This window comes from Salvelinus fontinalis, chromosome 18 (genome assembly GCF_029448725.1).
Source record: "Salvelinus fontinalis isolate EN_2023a chromosome 18, ASM2944872v1, whole genome shotgun sequence".
NCBI lineage: Eukaryota > Metazoa > Chordata > Actinopteri > Salmoniformes > Salmonidae > Salvelinus > Salvelinus fontinalis.
This window is the reverse complement of record NC_074682.1, coordinates 9710191-9730002: the sequence shown is the minus strand read 5'-3', so window position 1 is coordinate 9730002 and position 19812 is coordinate 9710191. Positions and strand designations below refer to the sequence as shown.

The 19812-nt window shown below is 42.1% G+C and overlaps 1 protein-coding gene across 1 annotated transcript; it reads left to right on the top strand.

The window, feature by feature from the left end:
- Nucleotides 1-1615: 1615 nt before the first annotated feature.
- On the top strand, nucleotides 1616-17250 carry LOC129814924 (mitochondrial import inner membrane translocase subunit Tim17-A). Its single transcript, XM_055868082.1, has 6 exons — nucleotides 1616-1726; nucleotides 5847-5946; nucleotides 8160-8223; nucleotides 8334-8462; nucleotides 8809-8919; nucleotides 16438-17250. The coding sequence occupies exons 1-6, from the start codon at nucleotides 1701-1703 to the stop codon at nucleotides 16509-16511; spliced, it is 504 nt and encodes a 167-aa protein (XP_055724057.1). The 5' UTR covers nucleotides 1616-1700; the 3' UTR covers nucleotides 16512-17250.
- The last annotated feature ends 2562 nt before the right edge of the window (nucleotides 17251-19812 follow it).

Below are 19812 nucleotides of genomic sequence, written 5' to 3'. Positions count from 1 at the left end.
GACGAGGGGAGGGGAGTAGGAAAACATCTGAAAAGATGTAGATTATTGGATAAAATGCAAACAGTGGGTTATTTCTGAATCTCCTAAGAAATTATTGCCTTTTGTAATTACATTTCATAAGAGCTTTTCCTAACCATGTGACCAGAGAGGTGGAAAATCAAACCTGTAGAGTCTGATCATTTTTTCTGGTAAAATCACATGGTCAGGAAAAACTCTGGCCTGAATAATTTAAATGAGAGAATAAAGAAAGAGTTTGGTCTTTGGAGAGCATTTAACCAAAAAGTATTTGGAGATCTAGCTGGCAAACTAGAATATCAATTCAAATCTAAAAGGGACACAAGTTTTTTTCTGGCCATAGGGCGTAGAGTTTTTCCTTGGTTTATTTCTATTTTAGTGACAAGTTATCGATGAAGATAAAACAATAGAAATAAAAATATAGCTGCGAGCAGCAATGAACGGGGTTCACAGGATGACAGAAAGGACACAAGATCAACTGAATAACCAAGCAAGCACTCTTTAATGTAAGAACTATCTTCCTTTATGTGCAATCCAGAGTCTAAATACAAAATCTGGAGTGAAGCTGATGTATGGTTCATGAGGAGAAGACGAATGCAGATGATTTTGAGCATTATCGTAATATATGCAAAGAATTAGTTAATAGTTTCCTTGTTTTTTGAGATATAAATACCAAATTCAGTGTGGTTTGCCTTAGGGACATCCATGACAGCGATGACAAGTTTCAAGTGGAGTGGATTTACAGTGGTTTAAATGGACATTTGTCAATAACTCAGTCATCATTTGACCAACCCCTTAGCTTTTTTCAAACAAAGTTTAGTGTAATTTGATCCTATGGTTTATGAGAATATTTTTTTTGTTGCATATTAGCATATGTGCTAATATGCGTCTACTGGTGTACTGTGGCCATCTTTGAATAAGTCCAAAGACCAAATTTGGAGTGAATCTGACTTTTAGTCCATGAGAAGATTTTTAGGGTTATTTTAAGCATTAGCGTTACATAGTCAAAAAAGTGAATTGTTAATAGTTTCCTTATTCTTTCAAACAAAATATTGTTCATGGTAATGTCTTTGATTACCCTAAAAAGTTGAAAGTTGATAAGCCATTGTTAAGTGGAATTACAAAAGGATTTAACTAACCTAAGTCTTTGCTGTAAAGCCCTAGTTAAGATAAATTAATGCACAAATAAAATATGTTTTTATTTATTTTGTGATATTTGGGTGGCAGGTAGCCTAGTGGTTAGAGTGTTGGGCCAGCAACTGAAAAGTTGCTAGATCAAATCCCCGAGCTGACAAGGTAAAATCTGTCATTCTGCCCATGAACAAGGCAGTTAACCCACTGTTCCTAGGCCATCACTGTAAATAACAATTTGTTCCTAACTGACTCGCCTAGTTAAATAAGAAATGTCCTCTTCCTCCGGTTGTTTGGCGCTTTCAAGATAACTGGGAACTCTCTAAAAAAACGAGGTAAAATAATGACGTCATTGATCTTCAGGTTGGAAAGTCAGAGCTCTAGAAAGAGGCCCGAGCTCTTGACTTGGAATTCCCAGTTGTCATGAACGCACTGAAGTCAGAGATTTCCCAGTTTCCAGTTGTTTCGAATGCGGCATTGAACGCAGAGATTACCGAGTTCCCAGTTGTTTTGAACGCGCCAGTTACGTCAGAATGGAACAGTGAAAGAACAAAATGGAGGAATACGCACGGGAGCCATGGTGAGTGAAAGCTTCTAGTGAACTAAATTGCAACACAGTGTTGCTGGTGTCGTAACAGCACAGCGATATAATCTGTTCAAATATACATGAAATATATCTTTAATCCAAACGAATATTTGAAACACCTGAACCGTCCGACTCCGAAGATGCTAGCTAACTGAGTTGTTAGCCCACTTCAGTGACCTTGTTGAGCGTTCAGGCGCTGTTGTTTGATATGTCAAAGGCTTATCTGTGATTTCACGTGTACGTCGCGTGATACACACTATTCACCACAAATGAATCTGAATAATTCCCACATTTGCTTTGTAACTACCTACTGCCCATGTAGTTAGCCCTGCTGCTAGTTCAATCAATTTACAATGTATGATGTAACGACACGTCTGCATGCTCCCTCATAAGCCTATAAGCCTCCTGATAAGCCTATATATATATTAAGTAATTATCAGACACCGATAGTAAGTGAATGATAACTGTTAGTCCACTCGCTAATGTGATATGCTAGCTATAGTTGGTAAGATAATGTGCTGTGTTACTAGCTACCTTTCAAGATGCTACAGTAACTAGGTAATTAGCATACTAGCACAACTTTGCTACTAGTCTTGTCACGAAACCAGGCCAAGTATCGCGATACAATGGGGGAGGGGGGCATATTTCAGACATGCAACGCAATGTGCTTTACAGGAAAAAAAACAAGGAAAATAAAAGCTGAAATATTTACTATAAGAAATAACAAAAATAATGACACAAACTGAACAACTAAAAAGGCACCTAAAGCAAAGCAAAAAATAAGTTTTAAGATATCGTTTAAATATGTCCACAGTTTCAGCCCCCCTCAGGTTCTGTGGCAGGCTATTCCAGAGGCTGGGGGCATAATAACTAAAGGCTGCCTCCATGCCTCTTGGGCTTTGGGATAGTTCAAAGGCCAGTGCCAGAGGACCTGAGGGACCTACTGGGTACATAACTTAAAAGCATGTCTGACATGTATTGGGGAAGGAATATACATGCATAATTAATTGTATGTCCTTGTGGCAGTAAGGGGAACACACTGCATGAAACCTTCTTTACTCTTCAGTTAACACACACACACACTCCCTCACACATTTGTTGGTACGTGTCTGAAGTCATTGTGGGGGACTTCCAGAGAGTGGTTGAGGAGATCAATAAACCCATCAACTTCGGGACACACTCGTGACTTGAATGATGTAATTCATATTCTCCATTTCAATAATAAAAAGAACAAGAAATTCAAATGAACAAATCCTCCCTGTCGTTTTACGAAATATAAACCTCAGTAACAGCTAAATATTTAATTTGTTAAACGTGTCAAGTCTCGACATCATACATAAACAAATGCACGTATCAAATAAATAGGCAAGCCGCTCCATTATTTTGTAAGAAATTGTGCAAACAAAACAATACCGCCGTGCCTTATGGGATTCCACTTCGCTATGAAGCCAGCAGCGTTGCAGTCTCAGTCGAAGTGCCTACCGGAGGGGCTAATTAGCCCCTACACCCTCGATAATTTTCACTCCCTCAGCTTTGGGACACTTGTGCAAATGAAAGAGGAGCTTGCAAATGGAGGGCAGAGGGGAAGGAAAGAGGGTGATTTGGGATTTAGCCACTCTGTCTCCCTCTCTCATAAGCACACACACACCACTCTCTCTACCACAAACATACACACACTACTCCCAACTTAAACTATCTACAAACAATACCCCATAATGACAACGCAAAAACATGTTTTTTAGAAATCTTTGCAAAAAAACCCAGATACCTTTACATAAGTATTTTAGACCCTTTGCTATGAGACTTGGAATTGAGCTCAGGTGCATCCTTTTGCCATTGTTTATCCTTGAGATGTTTCTACAACTTGATTGGAGTCCACCTGTGGTAAATTCAATTGATTGAACATGATTTGGAAAAGCAGACACCTGTCTATATAAGGTCCCACCGTTGACAGTGCATGTCAGAGCAAAACCCAAGCCATGAGGTCGAAGGAATTGTCCGTAGAGCTCCGAGACAGGATTGTGTCGAGGCACAGATCTGGGGAAGGGTACCAACACATTTCTGCAGCATTGAAGGTCCCCAAGAACACAGTGGCCTCCATCATTCTTAAATGGAAGAAGTTTGGAACCACCAAGACTCATCCTAGAGCTGTACGCCCGGCCAAACTGGGCAATCGGGGGAGAATGGCGTTGGTCAGGGAGGTGGCCAAGAACCCGATGGTCACTCTGACAGAGCTCTAGAGTTCTTCTGGGGAGATGGGAGAACCTTCCAGAAGGATAACCATCCACCAATCAGGGCTTTGTGTTTGTGGCCAGATGGAAGCCACTCCTCAGTAAAAGGCACATGACAGCCCGCTTGGAGTTTGCCAAAAGGCACCTAAAGGAATCTGACCATGAGAAACAAGATTCTCTGGTCTGATGAAACCAAGATTGAACTCTTTGGCCTGAAAGCCAAGCGTCACGTCTGGAGGAAACCTGGCACCATCCCTAGGTGAAGCATGTTGATGGCACCATCATGCTGTGTGTATGTTTTTCAGCGTCAGGGACTGGGAGACTAGTCAGGATCGAGGGGAAAAATACACTGAGCAAAGTACAGAGAGATCCTTGATGAAAACCTGCTCCAGAGCGCTCAGGACCTCAAATTGGGGCAAAGGTTCACCTTCCAACAGGACAACGACCCTAAGCACACAGCCAAGACAAAGCAGGAGTGGCTTCGGGACAAGTCTCTGAATGTCCTTGAGTTGCCCAGCCAGAGCCTGGACTTGAACCTGATAGAAGATCTCTGGAGAGACCTGAAAATAGCTGTGCAATGACGCTCCCCATCCAACCTGACAAAGCCTGAGATGCTCTGCAGAGGAGAATGGGAGAAACTCCTCATACATTTGTGCCAAGCTTGTAGCGTCATACGGAAGAAGACTCGAGGCTGTAATAGCTGCTAAAGGTGCTTCAACAAAGTACTGAGTAGGGCCTCCCGAGTGGCGCAGTGGTCAAAGGCACTGCATCGCAGTGCTAGCTGTGCCACTAGAGATCCTGGTTCGAGTCCAGGCTCTGTCGCGGCCTGGAAGACCCATGGGGCGGAGCACAATTGGCCCAGCGTTGTTCGGGTTAGGGGAGGGTTTAGCCGGCAAGGATGTTCTTATCGTGCTCTAGCAACGACTATGGCGGCTGGGCGCAATGCACACTGACACGGTCGCCAGGTGTACAGTGTTTCCTCTGACACATTGGTGTGGCTGGCTTCTGGGTTAAACGGGCATTGTGTCAAGAAGCTGTGGGTTGTGTTTGAGGATGCGTGACTCTCGACCTTCACCTCTCCAGAGTTGCAACAATGAGACAAGACTGTAACTACCAATTGGACACCACAAAACTGGGGAGAAAAAGTGGTAAAAAGTTTTTTCGTAAACAAACAAAGTACTGAGTAAAGGGTCGTAATTCTTATGTAAATGTGATATTACAGTTTGCTAAAATTTCTAAAAACCTCTTTGCTTTGTCATTCTGGGGTATATTGTGTAGATTGATGGTGATCAAAAAGAATTTTATCCATTTTCAAATTATTTTCAATAATATGGAAAAAGTCAAGGGGTCTGAATAATTTCCGAGTGCGCTGTAGATGCGCAGGAAGAATGGACAGAGATAACCTTTGAGTGAAGCCTGGTAGGGGATGAGTCTGGCTGATCACAGCTGCCACATGTGAGCTGCGCCTGAAAGTGATGTGGGCATTTTTGGACTGGCGCATACAAGAGACTAGTTGCTTAACAAATTTAACTGACCACTTATAAACCATCTTATCACAGGCGACAGCTGGATCTTTGGATCGGTAGGGCTTAAACGTGTGGTAGTGTCATATGAAACTATGGTTTTCTAAAATGTTCTAAGTATCATGACGTTTTGGTACCATGATATTACCGTGGTACCGGTATACAGTGCAACACTAGCCTACCGTTATCTAACATTACTAGGTGACAATCACACACTTTTAATAGCCAGTTGACACAAGCCTTCAGGCTACTTTACACTAGCTAGCTATGTATCATGCATTTAAATGCAACTATGACCCTGAAGCAAACTGGTAAAGACCTGTGTGTTTATCTGCCTGTGTGTGTACTGTGTTTTTTCAGTCCGTGGAGAATCGTGGACGACTGTGGGGGTGCTTTCACCATGGGGGCCATTGGAGGAGGGATCTTCCAGGCTGTCAAGGGCTTTAGAAATTCACCTGCAGTAAGTTCAGCCATGCCAATAAATTCCCCCTTGTGCAAAATGACACTGAACAAAAATATAAACGCAATATAAAGTGTTGGTCCCATGTTTTTCGTGAGCTGATATAAAAGATCCCAGAAATGTTCCGTACGCACAAAAAGATTTACTCTTAAATTTTGTGCACAAATTTGTTAACATCCCTGTTAGTGAGCATTTCCCAGGATAATCCATTCTCCTGACAGGTGTGGCATATCAACAAACTGATTAAACAGCACGATCATTACACATGTGCACCTTGTGCTGGGGACAATAAAAGGTCACTCTAAAAGGTGCAGCTTTGTTGCACAACACAATGCCACAGATGTCTCAAGTTTTAAGGGAGTGTGCAATTGGCATGTTGATTGCAGGAATGTACACCAGAGCTGTTGCCAGAGAATTTAATGTTAATTTCTCCACTATAAGCCGCCTCCAACTTCGTTTTGGAGAATTTGGCAGTACGTACAACTGGCCTCACAACCACGTGTAACCACGCCAGCCCAGGACCTCCACATCCGGCTTCTTCACCTTGTGGTCGTCTTAGACCAGCCACCCGGATGGCTGATGAAACTGCTGTGGGTTTGCACAATCGAAGAATTTTTGAACCAACTGTCAGAAACCGTCTCTGGGAAGCTCATCTGTGTGCTCGTCATCCTCACTAGTGTCTTGACCTGATTGTAGTTTGGTGTCGTAACCGACTTCAGTGCGTAAATGCTTACTTTCGGTGGCCACTGGGACGCTGTAGAAGTGTGCTCTTAATGGATGAATCCCGGTTTCAACTGTATCGGGCAGGTGGCAGACAGCTTGGATGGCGTTTTGTGGGCGAGCGGATTGCTGATGTCAACGTTGGGAACAGAGTGCCCCATGGTGGGGTTATGGGTTGGGCAGGCATAAGCTACGGACAACGAACACAATTGCTTTTTACCGTTGGCAATTTGAATGCACACGAGATACCGAGGCTCGTTGTCGTGCCACTCATCCGCCGCCATCCCCTCATGTTTCAGCATGATAATGCACGGGCCCCATGTCACAAGGATCTGCACATAATTCCTGGAAGCTGAACATGTCACAGTTATTCCATGGCATGTGTCATGTAAAAATCTAGACAGTGTGAAAATGTTTCCAGTCAATAATTGAACGCGTCTGTGGATTACTGAGCTCGTGGAGATGTTTCTCTCACACCCCCTCACCCTTGATTTGGCTAGGTAACAAGCATAATTAGCTGGTTGGCTTGTTCTTAGAGGTGTGCAGTTTTAGCTAGCTATGCAAACAAGTTAACTAAGAAATGTATGCACTGTCAATCGAAAACGTAGTCGCCCAAGTCTTTGCAAAAAATCTCTCCTCACATCAACCCTCAGCACTTTGACATGCGATTCCGTGTAGTTACATGCTGACCTCACGCCGCAACAAGCTTGTGATTGGTCAAAGTCAATACTCCTGGCCACCATGGATTGGCAGATGTGGGCACGCGGATTTGCTTCTCACAAGTTTTTCGAGTTTGAGGGAGGGTGTGAGAAACATCTGCACGAGCTCAGCCATCCACATAAAGAGATGGCGTGCATTTATTGAACTGGGATCTTTCTCATACTGAGAGAAATTTCACAGCATGATGTCACAATCAGAACGGTTGGAAACTATTTCTCGCTAGGAAGATGTTTACATGACAGCATGTATACTCACCAGAAATGTCACCCATTGAGCATGTTTGGGATGCTCTGGATCGACGTGTACAACAGTGTGTTCCAGTTCCTGCCAATATCCAACAACATCGCACAGCCATTGAAGCGGAGTGGGACAACATTCTACAGGCCACAAGGAGATGTCGCCCTGCATGAGGCTAATGGGGGTCACACCAGATACTGACTGGTTTTCTGACCCACGCCTCTACCTTTTTTAAGGTATCTGTGACCAACAGATGCATATCTGTATTCCCAGTCATGTGAAATCCATACATTAGGGCCTAATGAATTTATTTCAATTGACTAATTTCCTTATCCAAATTGTTGAAATTGTTGCATGTTGTGTTTTATATTTTTGTGAAATGTAAGTTGACAGCTATGTTTGATATAGCGAGCCTATGGGATATGAAGGAACAGTTAAGTCAATTAGAGACTGAATTTTGCACTGTGCTGAATGGGTTGGGCATAGTGAGGTGTGAAGAATGAGGAGTTTTGATGCCATCTTCTTTTTGTTCTCAGGGGATGAGCCACAGATTGAAAGGTAGCATGACAGCCATCAAGACCAGAGCCCCACAGTTGGGGGGTAAGTGCATGTCCAGTTCAAGCTTATTTGGTTCTTTTGTTTTCAGACTGCAGGTCATTGTTGCCTGCTTTTGTCTGAAACCGCGCGAATGATGTTATGTTGTATTGTAGGTAGCTTTGCAGTATGGGGAGGCCTCTTCTCCATGATTGACTGTGGGTTGGTAAAGGTTCGGGGGAAAGAGGACCCCTGGAACTCCATCACAAGCGGGGCCATGACTGGAGCCATCCTCGCAGCAAGAAGTGAGTGATTTAGTTTAATAATTCACATTTTAAGACAGGCATTGCTGTGAAGGGGCCCTCGCGCTGTTTTTCTGTCACACTTTCACACACATACTCATACAAACAAAATTGCCCTTATACAGCTATCTTACAATAACTTTAGCACAAAGTTCACCATTGGTTCCTTGTTGAACACACTTATGTATTTCCGCGTGCTTAACATACAACATGGGCTTGTAAATTCAGAGCGTTCACGTAGACCCAGTGTTTGTTCAATGTAAATGTTGTATTTTGTTTGTTTGTTGGTGTACTGTAAAGACTAATTGCTTGTCTATGTTGTACTGATTCCTTTATTGTTTGTCCTCAGATGGACCAGTGGCCATGGTAGGCTCTGCTGCAATGGGAGGTATACTACTGGCATTGATAGAGGGAGCTGGAATCCTGCTCACTAGATTTGCTTCGTCACAGTTCCCAACTGGTCAGTGTACCCCTCTGAGGAATGCTGTCTTATGCTGTAGTTGATTTACAGGGCTACAATGAAGGGTTATAGGGAGTGCAAATGTTTTATTTAATTTATTTAACCTTTTATTTAACCAGGTAAACCCCATTTGAGGTTAAAAACCTCTTTTGCGAGGACGACCTGGCAAGTATGCAAAACAGGGAAATAGTAGCGTGTCCATACAACATTACAGAATACATACAAAAGACAAAGTGTCACAAGTTAAAGATACAATTGAAGATTAGAAACAACTGCAGTTATCACAAAGGGTGTTGTCGATCAGAGTCTTAAAAACAGGCAAGGACACTAACTCCCCTAACTTTAAAATCTTCTGAAGTATGTTCCAGGATGACAGGGCATTATGGGAAAAAGATTGTCCCATCTCAGTTCTAGCCTTAGGAATAGACGAGGACAACAGCGACTGTGAACGAAGACTATATTGAGTGACTGATCTGGTCAGTAAAGAACAAAGACACAAAGGGAGTTGTCCCATCAATGCTTTGTACACATTAAAGTGTACCAGTGCTTTAGCCTCCTAGTGGAGAGAGAGGTCCATTGCACCATAGCATACAAATCACAGTGATGGGTAAGTGATCTAGCATTTGTAATAAATCTTAAAGCACCATGATTAACCGTGTATAGAGTTTAAGGTACTTTCTGAGGCCTGCATATAGACAATATCACCATAATCCAGCACTGATTTAAAAAAAGTGCTTTGAACAAGATCTTTTCTGACATTCTTTTCTAACATTGAAACGCAAGATTTGTTCATGAAATAGAAACTCAATTTCAACTTCAGTTTCGTAGTCAAGTTATCAATGTGCTGTTTAAAATTCAACTTTTCATCTAACCAAATCCCAAGATACTTATAGGAGGAGACTCTATCAATTTGCTGGCCTGTTATAGTTCAAACCTGCAAGTGACTCCATCTGTTTACTTTCAGGAAAGAGAACCATAAATGTTGTTTTCCAAGTTTCAATTGGAAAAGCTGCCTTTGAAACTCAGATTTCATACCCTCCTGAGCTGTGTTTTGTCAGAAAGGTAGTTCAGGAACCAATCCAATGCATCAACACTTAAACCAACCTTTTTTAGTCTTTTCAACAGCTGGACATGGCAACAGTGTCGAAGGCCTTCGATAAGTCAATAAAAAGTGAAACACTGTGATTTTTCTGGTCCTGAGCATCTAGAATATCACCTACAACCTTACTTACAGCAGTAATTGTACTATGCTTGGCTCTCAAAATTCAAAAGGCACTCGCACATCTGAGCAAACTTTTTGCAGATGCATGGCAACAGTTGAACAAGATGAATGAAAAAGGAAACCGCACACTGCTCTTGATAGTATCACTGATCTTTAATAAGCTTACGTATCGGCCTCAAAGCCTTCGTCAGAGCTTCTGGGATTTTTTTTAAAATTAGCACCCTTATGTAGACCTAGGCCCACCAACATCCGTTCCACGCATGGAAAGGGATTGGAGGCGAAGGAAATGCTTGGCTCTAAAACCCGACTGGAATTGAGATAACTGAGTTATTATAAAGAAAGTCTTTCAACTGTGAGTTCACAAGATTTTCTAAAACTTTTGCCAGTGCAGAAGGTTTAGATATGGGACGATAGTTATCCAACTGGGACGGATCTCTACCTTTTATGTAAAGGCGTGACATGGGCTGTTTTCCAGACTTTTGGAATGGTATTACTCGCCAATAAAATATTTAAAATATGAGAAAGAGGGGCACCAATGATCTCTGCACCAACTTTGAGAAAATATGTGTTTAATTCATACGGGCCATCCGGGCTGCTTTCTTAATATTAATAGATTTTGAGTTCCTTTACAACTTCTGAAAGCTCAATCTCAGTAAAATGAAATAGATGAACCATAGGGCGACGTGGCAGTTTCATTCACCTCCTCATTTGAGATGTTAGGAAGGAGTTCATTATCAAGTAAATGCCCAGCTTTAGCAAAATGCTCATTAAACATGTCAAGTTTATTCTTGTCAGTCACATCCATTGAATTTGAGGTCAACTTCAGCGCAAGACCAGAGTGGTTTGTGTTAGCATTCATGGGTTTAATGGTTGTCCATAATTTCGGATTATTGAGGTTTGCCTTGGTAGATTCGTAGTAGAAGTAGAAGCTAGATTTGCATTTCCGTATTAGCAAGGTGCACTTATTTCTCAGTGCCCTGAATAACTGCCATTCAGTCTGGGAATTACCCTTTCTGGCTTTGGCCCATTTGTGTATTTAGTTTTTGGATCAAATCAGATAATTCCCCTGTAAACCAGGGATTGTCTCTACCTCTTACCCTGTACTTTATGAGAGGGGTGTGTTTATAGAATGAAAATCGGAGAATACCTCTTCGATATCTGGAATAAGCACAATCCTATCCCAGTTGCATGCATAAAGTTCATGCAGGAATCCTGCTCACCGAACTGCCTACAATTTCGTGTGAGTATGAACCGAGAGGGCACTTTGGGGATTTTGGTGTCTCTAATGCAAGCAACTGCACAATGATCACTTGAATCGTTAGCGGAAATACCAACAGTTGAGTATTTATGCGGATTGTTTGTTAGAATAACGTCAATAAGTGTTGACTTAGATGTCTTTGGGATTGAGTCTTGTGACTGCATTTATAATTTTAGTAAAAGTTTATGTATTGCACAGTCGTTTTTTGGCCTCGGAGTTTGGAGATAACCAATCCCAGTTTAAATTGGCCATAAGGACCATTTCATTTCCCCCCCCAACCACGCATCAGTTCAGCCAGAGAATCCAGGGATTCTACTTTAGCAGATGGAGGTCAATAACGTCCTTTCAAATCTAAGTTCACAGCTTTTGATAACTGCAGTTTCAATGCTAAAAACTCAAACTGTTTTGGTTTAGATAAAGACCTTAGTTCAGTAACCACACCTGTCTTTAATATAGATGGCTATTTATTTTTATTTCACCTTTATTTGACCAGGTAGGCCAGTTGAGAACAAGTTCTCATTTACAACTGCGACCTGGCCAAGATAAAGCAAAGCAGTGCGACACAAACAACAGAGTTACACATGGAATAAACACACGTACAGTCAATAACACAATAGAAAAGTCTATCTACAGTGTGTGCAAATTAAGTAAGATTAGGGAGGTAAGGCAATAAATAGACCATAGTGGCGAAATAATTACAATTTAGCAATTACACACTGGAGTAATAGATGAACAGAAGATGAATGTGCAAGTAGAGATACTGGGGTGCAAAGGAGCAACAAAAAAAATAACAATATGGGGATGAGGTAGTTGGGTGGGCTATTTACAGATGGGCTATGTACAGGTGCAATGATCTGTGAGCTGCTCTGACAGCTGGTGCTTAAAGTTAGTGAGGGAGATATGAGTCTCCAGCTTCAGTGATTTTTGCAATTCGATCCAGTAATTGGCAGCAGAGAACTGGAAGGAAAGGCGGCCAAATGAGGAGTTGGCTTTGGGGTTGACCAGTGAAATATACCTGCTGGAGCGCGTGCTACGCGTGAGTGCTGCTATCGTGACCAGTGAGCTGAGATAAGGCGGGGCTTTACCTAGCAAAGACTTATAGATGGGTGGGTCGCCAGTGGGTATCGCCAGTGGGTTTGGCGATGAATATGAAGCGAGGGCCAGCCAACGAGAGCATACAGGTCGCAGTGGTGGGTAGTATATGGGGCTTTGGTGACAAAACGGATGGGACTGTGATAGACTGCATCCAATTTGCTGAGTAGAGTGGAGGCTATTTTGTAAATTACATAGCCGAAGTTAAGGATCGGTAGGATAGTCAGTTTTACGAGGGTATGTTTGGCAGCATGAGTGAAGGATGCTTTGTTGTGAAATAGGAAGCCGATTCTAGATTTAATTTTGGATTGGAGATGCTTGATGTGAGTCTGGAAGGAGAGTTTACAGTCTAACCAGACACCTAGATATTTGTAGTTGTTCATATATTAGGGCAGGTGCGGGCAACGATCGGTTGAAGAGCATGCATTAAGTTATACTTGCATTTAAGAGCAGTTGGAGGCCACAGAAGGAGAGTTGTATGGCATTGAAGCTCGTCTGGAAATTAGTTAACACAGTGTCCAAAGAAGGGCCAGAAGTATACAGAATGGTGTCGTCTGCGTAGAGGTGGATCAGAGACTCACCAGCAGCAAGAGTGACATCATTGATGTATGCAGAGAAAAGAGTCGGCCTGAGAATTGAACCCTTTGTCGCCCCCATAGACTGCCAGAGGTCTGGACAACAGGCCCTCCGATTTGACACACTGAACTCTATCAGAGAAGTAGTTGGTGAACCAGGCGAGGCAGTCATTTGAGAAACCAAGGCTGTTGAGTCTGCCGATAAGAATGAGGTGATTGACAGAGTCGAAAGCCTTGGTCAGGTCGATGAATACGGCTGCACAGTACTGTGTTTTATCGATGGCGGTTATATCGTTTAGGACCTTGAGCGTGGCTGAGGTGCACCCATGACCAGATTGCATAGCGGAGAAGGTACGGTGGGATTCAAAATGGTTGGTGATCTGTTTGTTAACTTGGCTTTCGAAGACTTTAGAAAGGCAGGGTAGGATAGATATAGGTCTGTAACCGTTTGGGTCTAGGGTGTCTCCACCTTTGAAGAGGGGGATGACCGTGGCAGCTTTCCAATATTTAGGGATCTCAGACGATACGAAAGAGAGGTTGAACAGGCTAGTAATAGGTGTTGCCACAATTGCGGCGGATCATTTTAGAAAGAGAGAGTCCAGATTGTCTAGCCCAGCTGATTTGTAGGGGTCCAGATTTTGCCGCTCTTTCAGAACATCAGCTATCTGGATTTGGGTGAAGGAGAAATGGGGGAGGCTTGGGCAAGTTGCTGTGGGGGGTGCAAAGCTGTTGACCGGGGTTGGGGTAGCCAGGTGGAAAGCATGGCCAGCCGTAGAAAAATGCTTACCTACGAGAATTCTCGATTATCGTAGATTTGTCGGTGGTGACAGTGTTTCCTAGCCTCAGTGCATTGGGCAGCTGGGAGGAGGTGTTCTGATTCTCCATGGACTTTACAGTGTCCGAGAACTTTTGGGAGTTTATACTACAGGATGCTATCATTTGCTTTCCTAACTGCCTGTGTATATTGATTCCTAACTTCCCTGAAAAGTTGCATATCGCGGGGGCTATTCGATGCTAATGCAGTACGCCACAGGATGTTTTTGTGCTGGTCAAGGGCAGTCAGGTCTGGAGTGAACCAAGGGCTATATCTGTTCTTAGTTCAATTTTTTTTGAATGGGGCATGCTTATTTAAGATGGAGAGGAAAGCACTTTTAAAGAATAGCCAGGCATCCTCTACTGACGGAATGAGGTCAATATCCTTCCAGGATACCCGGGCCAGATCGATTAGAAAGGCCTGCTCTCTGAAGTGTTTTAGGGAGCGTTTGACAGGGATGAGGGGTGGTCGTTTGACCGCGGACCCATTACGGACGCAGGCAATGAGGCAGTGATCTCTGAGATCCTGGTTGAAGACAGCAGATGTGTATTTAGAGGGCAGGTTGGTAAGGATGATATCTATGAGGGTGCCCATGTTTTTCGGATTTAGGGTTGTACCTGGTAGGTTCCTTATTAATTTGTGTGAGATTGAGGGCATCTAGCTTAGATTGTAGGACGGCCGGGGTGTTAAGCATATCCCAGTTTAGGTCACCTAACAGTGCAAACTCTGAAGGTAAATGGGGGGCGATTAATTCACAAATGGTGTCCATGGCACAGCTGGTGGTTGGGGGGGGGGGGTCTACAACAAGCAACAGTGAGAGACATTTCTGGAAAGGTGGATTTTTAAAAGTAGAAGCTCAAACTGTTTGGGCACAGACCTGGATAGGTGACAGAACTCTGCAGGCTGTCTCTGCAGTAGATTGCAACTCCAGTAGATTGCTATACCTCCCCCTTTACTTTGTCGGTCACATCGATAAACATTATAACCATCCAAGCCTATAGACTGATTTAGAACAGATTTCTTAAGCCAGGTCTCGGGCAGTACTAAGACATCTGGGTCAGCAGTGTGAACCCAGACTTATATCATGTCCAATTTTGGAATCAAACTCCTTACCATAATATGCATCAGTCCCAACCCTGATCTAGTTTTAAAATGAATTTGGAGTGGGAAGTTCATCCATAGCCAATGGGCCTGGGTTTAGGTGAATGTTTCCTGACACCAAAAGCAGAAGAAGAATAATACACCTTGATTTGTTTCTTCCTAAAATCTCTCTGCAGATTTAAAATGGTCCCGTGTAGCTCATTTGGTAGAGCACGGCGCTTGCAACGCCAGGGTTGTGGGTTCGATTCCCACGGGGGGCCAGTACAAAAAAGTATGAATGTATGTACTTGTAAGTCGCTCTGGATAAGAGCGTCTGCTAAATGACTTAAATGTAAATGTAAATGTAAAATAATCCAACCTACGGTCATCTGACACAACAAACACAGATTTTAGCCAGACCAAACCCTGTAAATGAGAAAGTTTTATGAGCATGTCACAGTAGAAGTCAAATGGTAACACAATCGGATCCCTCTGAAAGATAAAAGCTGCTATACCATCAGTCAAAGTATGGTGTAGCGGTATCTCTGGGTTAGGGAGATTGTTTTTGATAATTTAGACTATGCAATGAGCCATAACCCATGTAGGCAGCAATTAAAACCATTTGTACAAAAATACACATTTTTACCACTGAATCCAACAAGTCACTAAAACAAAAAGAAAAAATATATACTGAGTCGATCTTTTGAAACCTTAAATTCCCTAAAAATGTTCAGCTGTATCCTACAGGTCTAGTAGAGTTAGAAAGCAAGTGTGTTGCCTTAAAACTGTCAGCACGTTCAACAGCCGCTGCAGGAATGTACTGACATGTATTTCGCCCAGTGTGTGGGTCTGGTCAATGCACCCAGTCGCCTTGCAGTAGGCTACAGCGCAATGAGGCAGAGCGGGCACAGTAGACCGGTGGCTAGTCCACCCAGCAGGGGTATCCTGGGCTAGGAAGCCCAGCGCATCTAGACGTTATGTCACAGCGCAGATACCGACCTCCGGCTTCCACCGCACAGCAAGGCAGGAGTGGAGTCAGAAGATTCCGGTAGAATGGCGAAACACAGATTTAAAAAAAAAAACCTGACAGTCGAGGAGTATCCAAGGCTAGTCGGCCCAACGTGTCTGGACCGTCAGTCACAGCACAGATGTATCCTCTCTTGACTTTCAGGAAGGGCACCACACCTGCTTGATCTCCTGTAGAAACCAGCAGATGTCAATTTAACGCTTTGATCTTGTAGGATTTTGTCTGTTTAATGACAAGTCTCGCAGCCTATAACGGTTTTGCTAAGTAATAAAAACTTGTAACACTTGAAAGAAACAGTGTGACACATCACGCTCAGCAAAACTGCCCTGCCGCCATCTTGAATTGGATAGTGTTATTTATATTGAACATGGACGAATGACTGCTTACTGCCCAGTCGTCTTATTAATGTATTATCCCTGATGTCATCTCTCACCTCTTCCCTTTCTATAGGTCCCCAGTTTGCTGAGGAGCCAGCACCCATGCCTGCCCCCTCCTATGGAGGAGACTACAGACAGTACCAGTGAGAGGTCCCTCTCACCCTCTAGGCCTTTTTGAAGTTACACTTAGGAAATGGAGGACATTTTTAAGCAATTACAATTGTACCTAACCTTATGGACTGGGTCAGAGAACTGAAGGGCAAATCCACACTTTTTCTCAAGAGCCGATGTACAGATTTGCCTTTTTACCATCCTCAGCCTGGTCAGTTGTGTTTAGTTCACCCTAAATTGGTTAAAATATCTGAACGAGGGAAAAGCTTGTGGGTTTGTGCAATCATACATGCATGTATACTCTGCAAGTGTGACAGATAAACTAGAGCTGATGTTGAGTCAAGCTCAGTGCCATGGCTGTCAATGTCCAGTCAAAGATTGATTCTAACAGAACTGTCTTTCATGTCTTTCATGTGTATATAAAGACTTTCCTGCATGTATTTGGCATGTATTGCTTATTTGCTTTTTTGTTAATCGTATCCTGTGCTTGTGCGTGCCGTTTTGTAAATGAAATCACTAGGCTGGTATTTTATTGAATGGTATAAAAGGCAAATATTCATTATGCTCTCCCTGAAATCTTAGGTTTTATAATGACTTATTTATTTTTTTGGTAGTTGATAATTAAGTGCTTTATAGTTTAACACCAAGAGAGGAGCAAATTACTACTGGCAAAGGATGACCTCAAACCTCACCAATTGCTCAATGGTCCTCATGAAAGGGGTTGATACAACTTGTCTGAATGACAGAAGAATAAAAGTTGTCAAATAAAATGTTATTTTGTAGCTTTTGTTTAACTTTCAAATTATCACAAAGTGCAACTTTATTTCCCCTTAACTTTTTTGACACTGAAAAGGTTTGAAAGGATCTTTGTTGGTGTATGGTTATTGAGAATGCTCTTAAACATATTTTAGGATTGTGTTTCTTCAGGGCTGGAGCAAAGCCTGCACACTCAGCACATCTCCTGGATGAGGGATAGCCACCCCTGCCATACATCATGCCACTTGATTTAATATAACATCGCATCTTTTCACACCATTTGCTTTGGTGTTAAGTGGCTTACGTTATTCAGAAGCTACTGGCATCTCGGCCTGGAGAACTCTGTCTCAAGGACTAAAACCAGAAAACCCAAAAGTGTCACCAATAGAGGGCAGTATACACTAAATATCCTGAAAGATTTGTCCATGTCAGTTTTCTTTTCAGTAAAGAGCATGAGGTGGCGCACACCCAGAGATAATTATTTAGTGTAGAGGTGCTGACTAACGGCGAATAAACTGTAAGCTATAAAAAAAAAAGAGTCGCACACTATATATATAAACTCCCAGTAATTTATTGGGTAAACCACCAACGTTTCGACACCACTATGCCTTCCTCGGGGTAATGTCATGAATGCTGGAACCAGGTTATGTAGACAAACAGTGCAATTAGTGCAACCAATGACAATAGTGAGGGGTGTGTCAATTATTAGGTTGATTAGAATGAATTGAGTGAAACTGTTGAAAGGCAATAGTTTACAGCATGGAGAATATATTAGGCTATTGTTATCATATGGAACATAATTAGATATTGTACATAATATTAGCAACAACATACATTATTGTTTAATTTAATTTCACATATATTTAATTGTTTCCAATTAAATTTTTGTTACATGTAATCTTTTGGTTCAACCATAATGCATAGTAAGCGTCATCAACAGGGGGAACATATTGGGTGTATGCTGATAAGCTGTAGAAAGAATATATTCATTTATAAGACCATAAAAAAGAGAGAATAAAGAAGAATTGTTCATAATAAGGACCTGAGATCAAAGTCAATATTCAGACCACTAGGGGTCAATGTTTTTAGACAGGATATCCAGTAGGCCTCCCTCTGTAGTAGTAGGATGTCGATGTTAACCTCCTCTCCTTGGTAGAGTAACATGCTCAATGAGTGTGTATTTGAGGGAGGAGATGGGATGGTTAGCTTCAACAAAGTGAACTGCTACTGGATAGTCAGTGTCCTTACACCTGATTGAGCTGCGGTGTTCAGCTGTGCGTTTTAATTGTCTTTTAATTTGTCCTATGTGGGCTTTCCCACATGAACAGGTGATGAGATAGATTACTCCCTTTGTCTTGCATGGGATGATACCCCTAACAGGGATTTTTTGACCTGTATGTGGATGTCTGAAGAAGGATGTTTTTGTAGTGCTATTGCCATGTGTGCATGAGCCATATTTGTAGTTCCCTTTTGGAATGGGTGCCAAGAGTGTCTGAGTGGGCTCAGGGGGCATGTCAGACCTCACCAAGCTATCCCCAATATTGCGACTACGCTTATAGACCACCACTGAGGGTTCCTTGAAGAGGTGTGCAATATTTTTGTCTGATTGCAGAGTATGCCAGTGCTTTTTCAGGAATACTTTCATTTTCTCTGAACACTTGGTGTACTTGGTGCAAAAGATTGTTGCATTGTTTTCAGTGTTGGAAAAAGTACTAAATTGTATACTTGAGTAAAAGTCAAAATACCTTAATAGAAAATGACTCAAGTGAAAGTAAAAGTCACCCAGCAAAATATTACTTGAGTAAAAGTCAAAGTATTTGTTTTTTAAAGTACTTAAGTATCAAAAGTAAATGGAATTGCTAAAATGTACTTAAGTATCAAAAGTCAAAGTCAAAGTATAAATAATTTCAAATTCCTTATATTAAGTAAACCAGACGGCACACTCAGGGGCACACTCAGACATAATTTATGTCAGATGCAGTAGGAATGACCAGGGATGTTCTCTTGATAAGTGTGTGAATTGGACAATTTTCCTGTCAAAATGTAACGAGTACTTTTGGGTGTCAGGGAAAATGTATGGAGTAAAAAGTACATTATTTTCTTTCGGAATGTAGTGAAGTAAAAGTTGTCAAAAATATAAATAGTAAAGTAAAGTACAGATACCCCCCAAAAATACTTAAGTAGTACTTTCAAGTATTTTTACTTAAGTACTTTACACCACTGGATGTTTTTCTTCTTTGGTTTAGTTTTGAGCAATTCCTCTCTTGGTTTTTGAGATATTTTCCTAATTGCAGCATCAAGAGTTTTGTCCTTTTTTGCCTCTCATTTTCATTTATCTGTCATTTTCTTAGCATTGCTGTCAAAATATGATTGGTGGCTACAGATTTGTTTAACCATGCATAACTGGCTATATGGTAGACCATTCTTGGGGGGAAAGGGATGCATACGATCCGCATGTAGCAGGGTATTGCAGTCTGTGGGCTTTGTGTATAAGTCTGTATGTAATGCACCATTTTCTTTGATGATCCATAGTTTATTTTTCTCTCACCAGTCTGCATGGTGAATTTGAGATATCTTATAG

Coding starts and splice junctions, on each gene's coding strand:
- LOC129814924 (XM_055868082.1), top strand. CDS start 1,701: ATGGAGGAATACGCACGGGAGCCATG. Junction 8,224..8,333: donor CAGAGCCCCACAGTTGGGGG/GTAAGTGCATGT, acceptor GTTGTATTGTAG/GTAGCTTTGCAGTATGGGGA. Junction 8,463..8,808: donor AGCCATCCTCGCAGCAAGAA/GTGAGTGATTTA, acceptor GTTTGTCCTCAG/ATGGACCAGTGGCCATGGTA.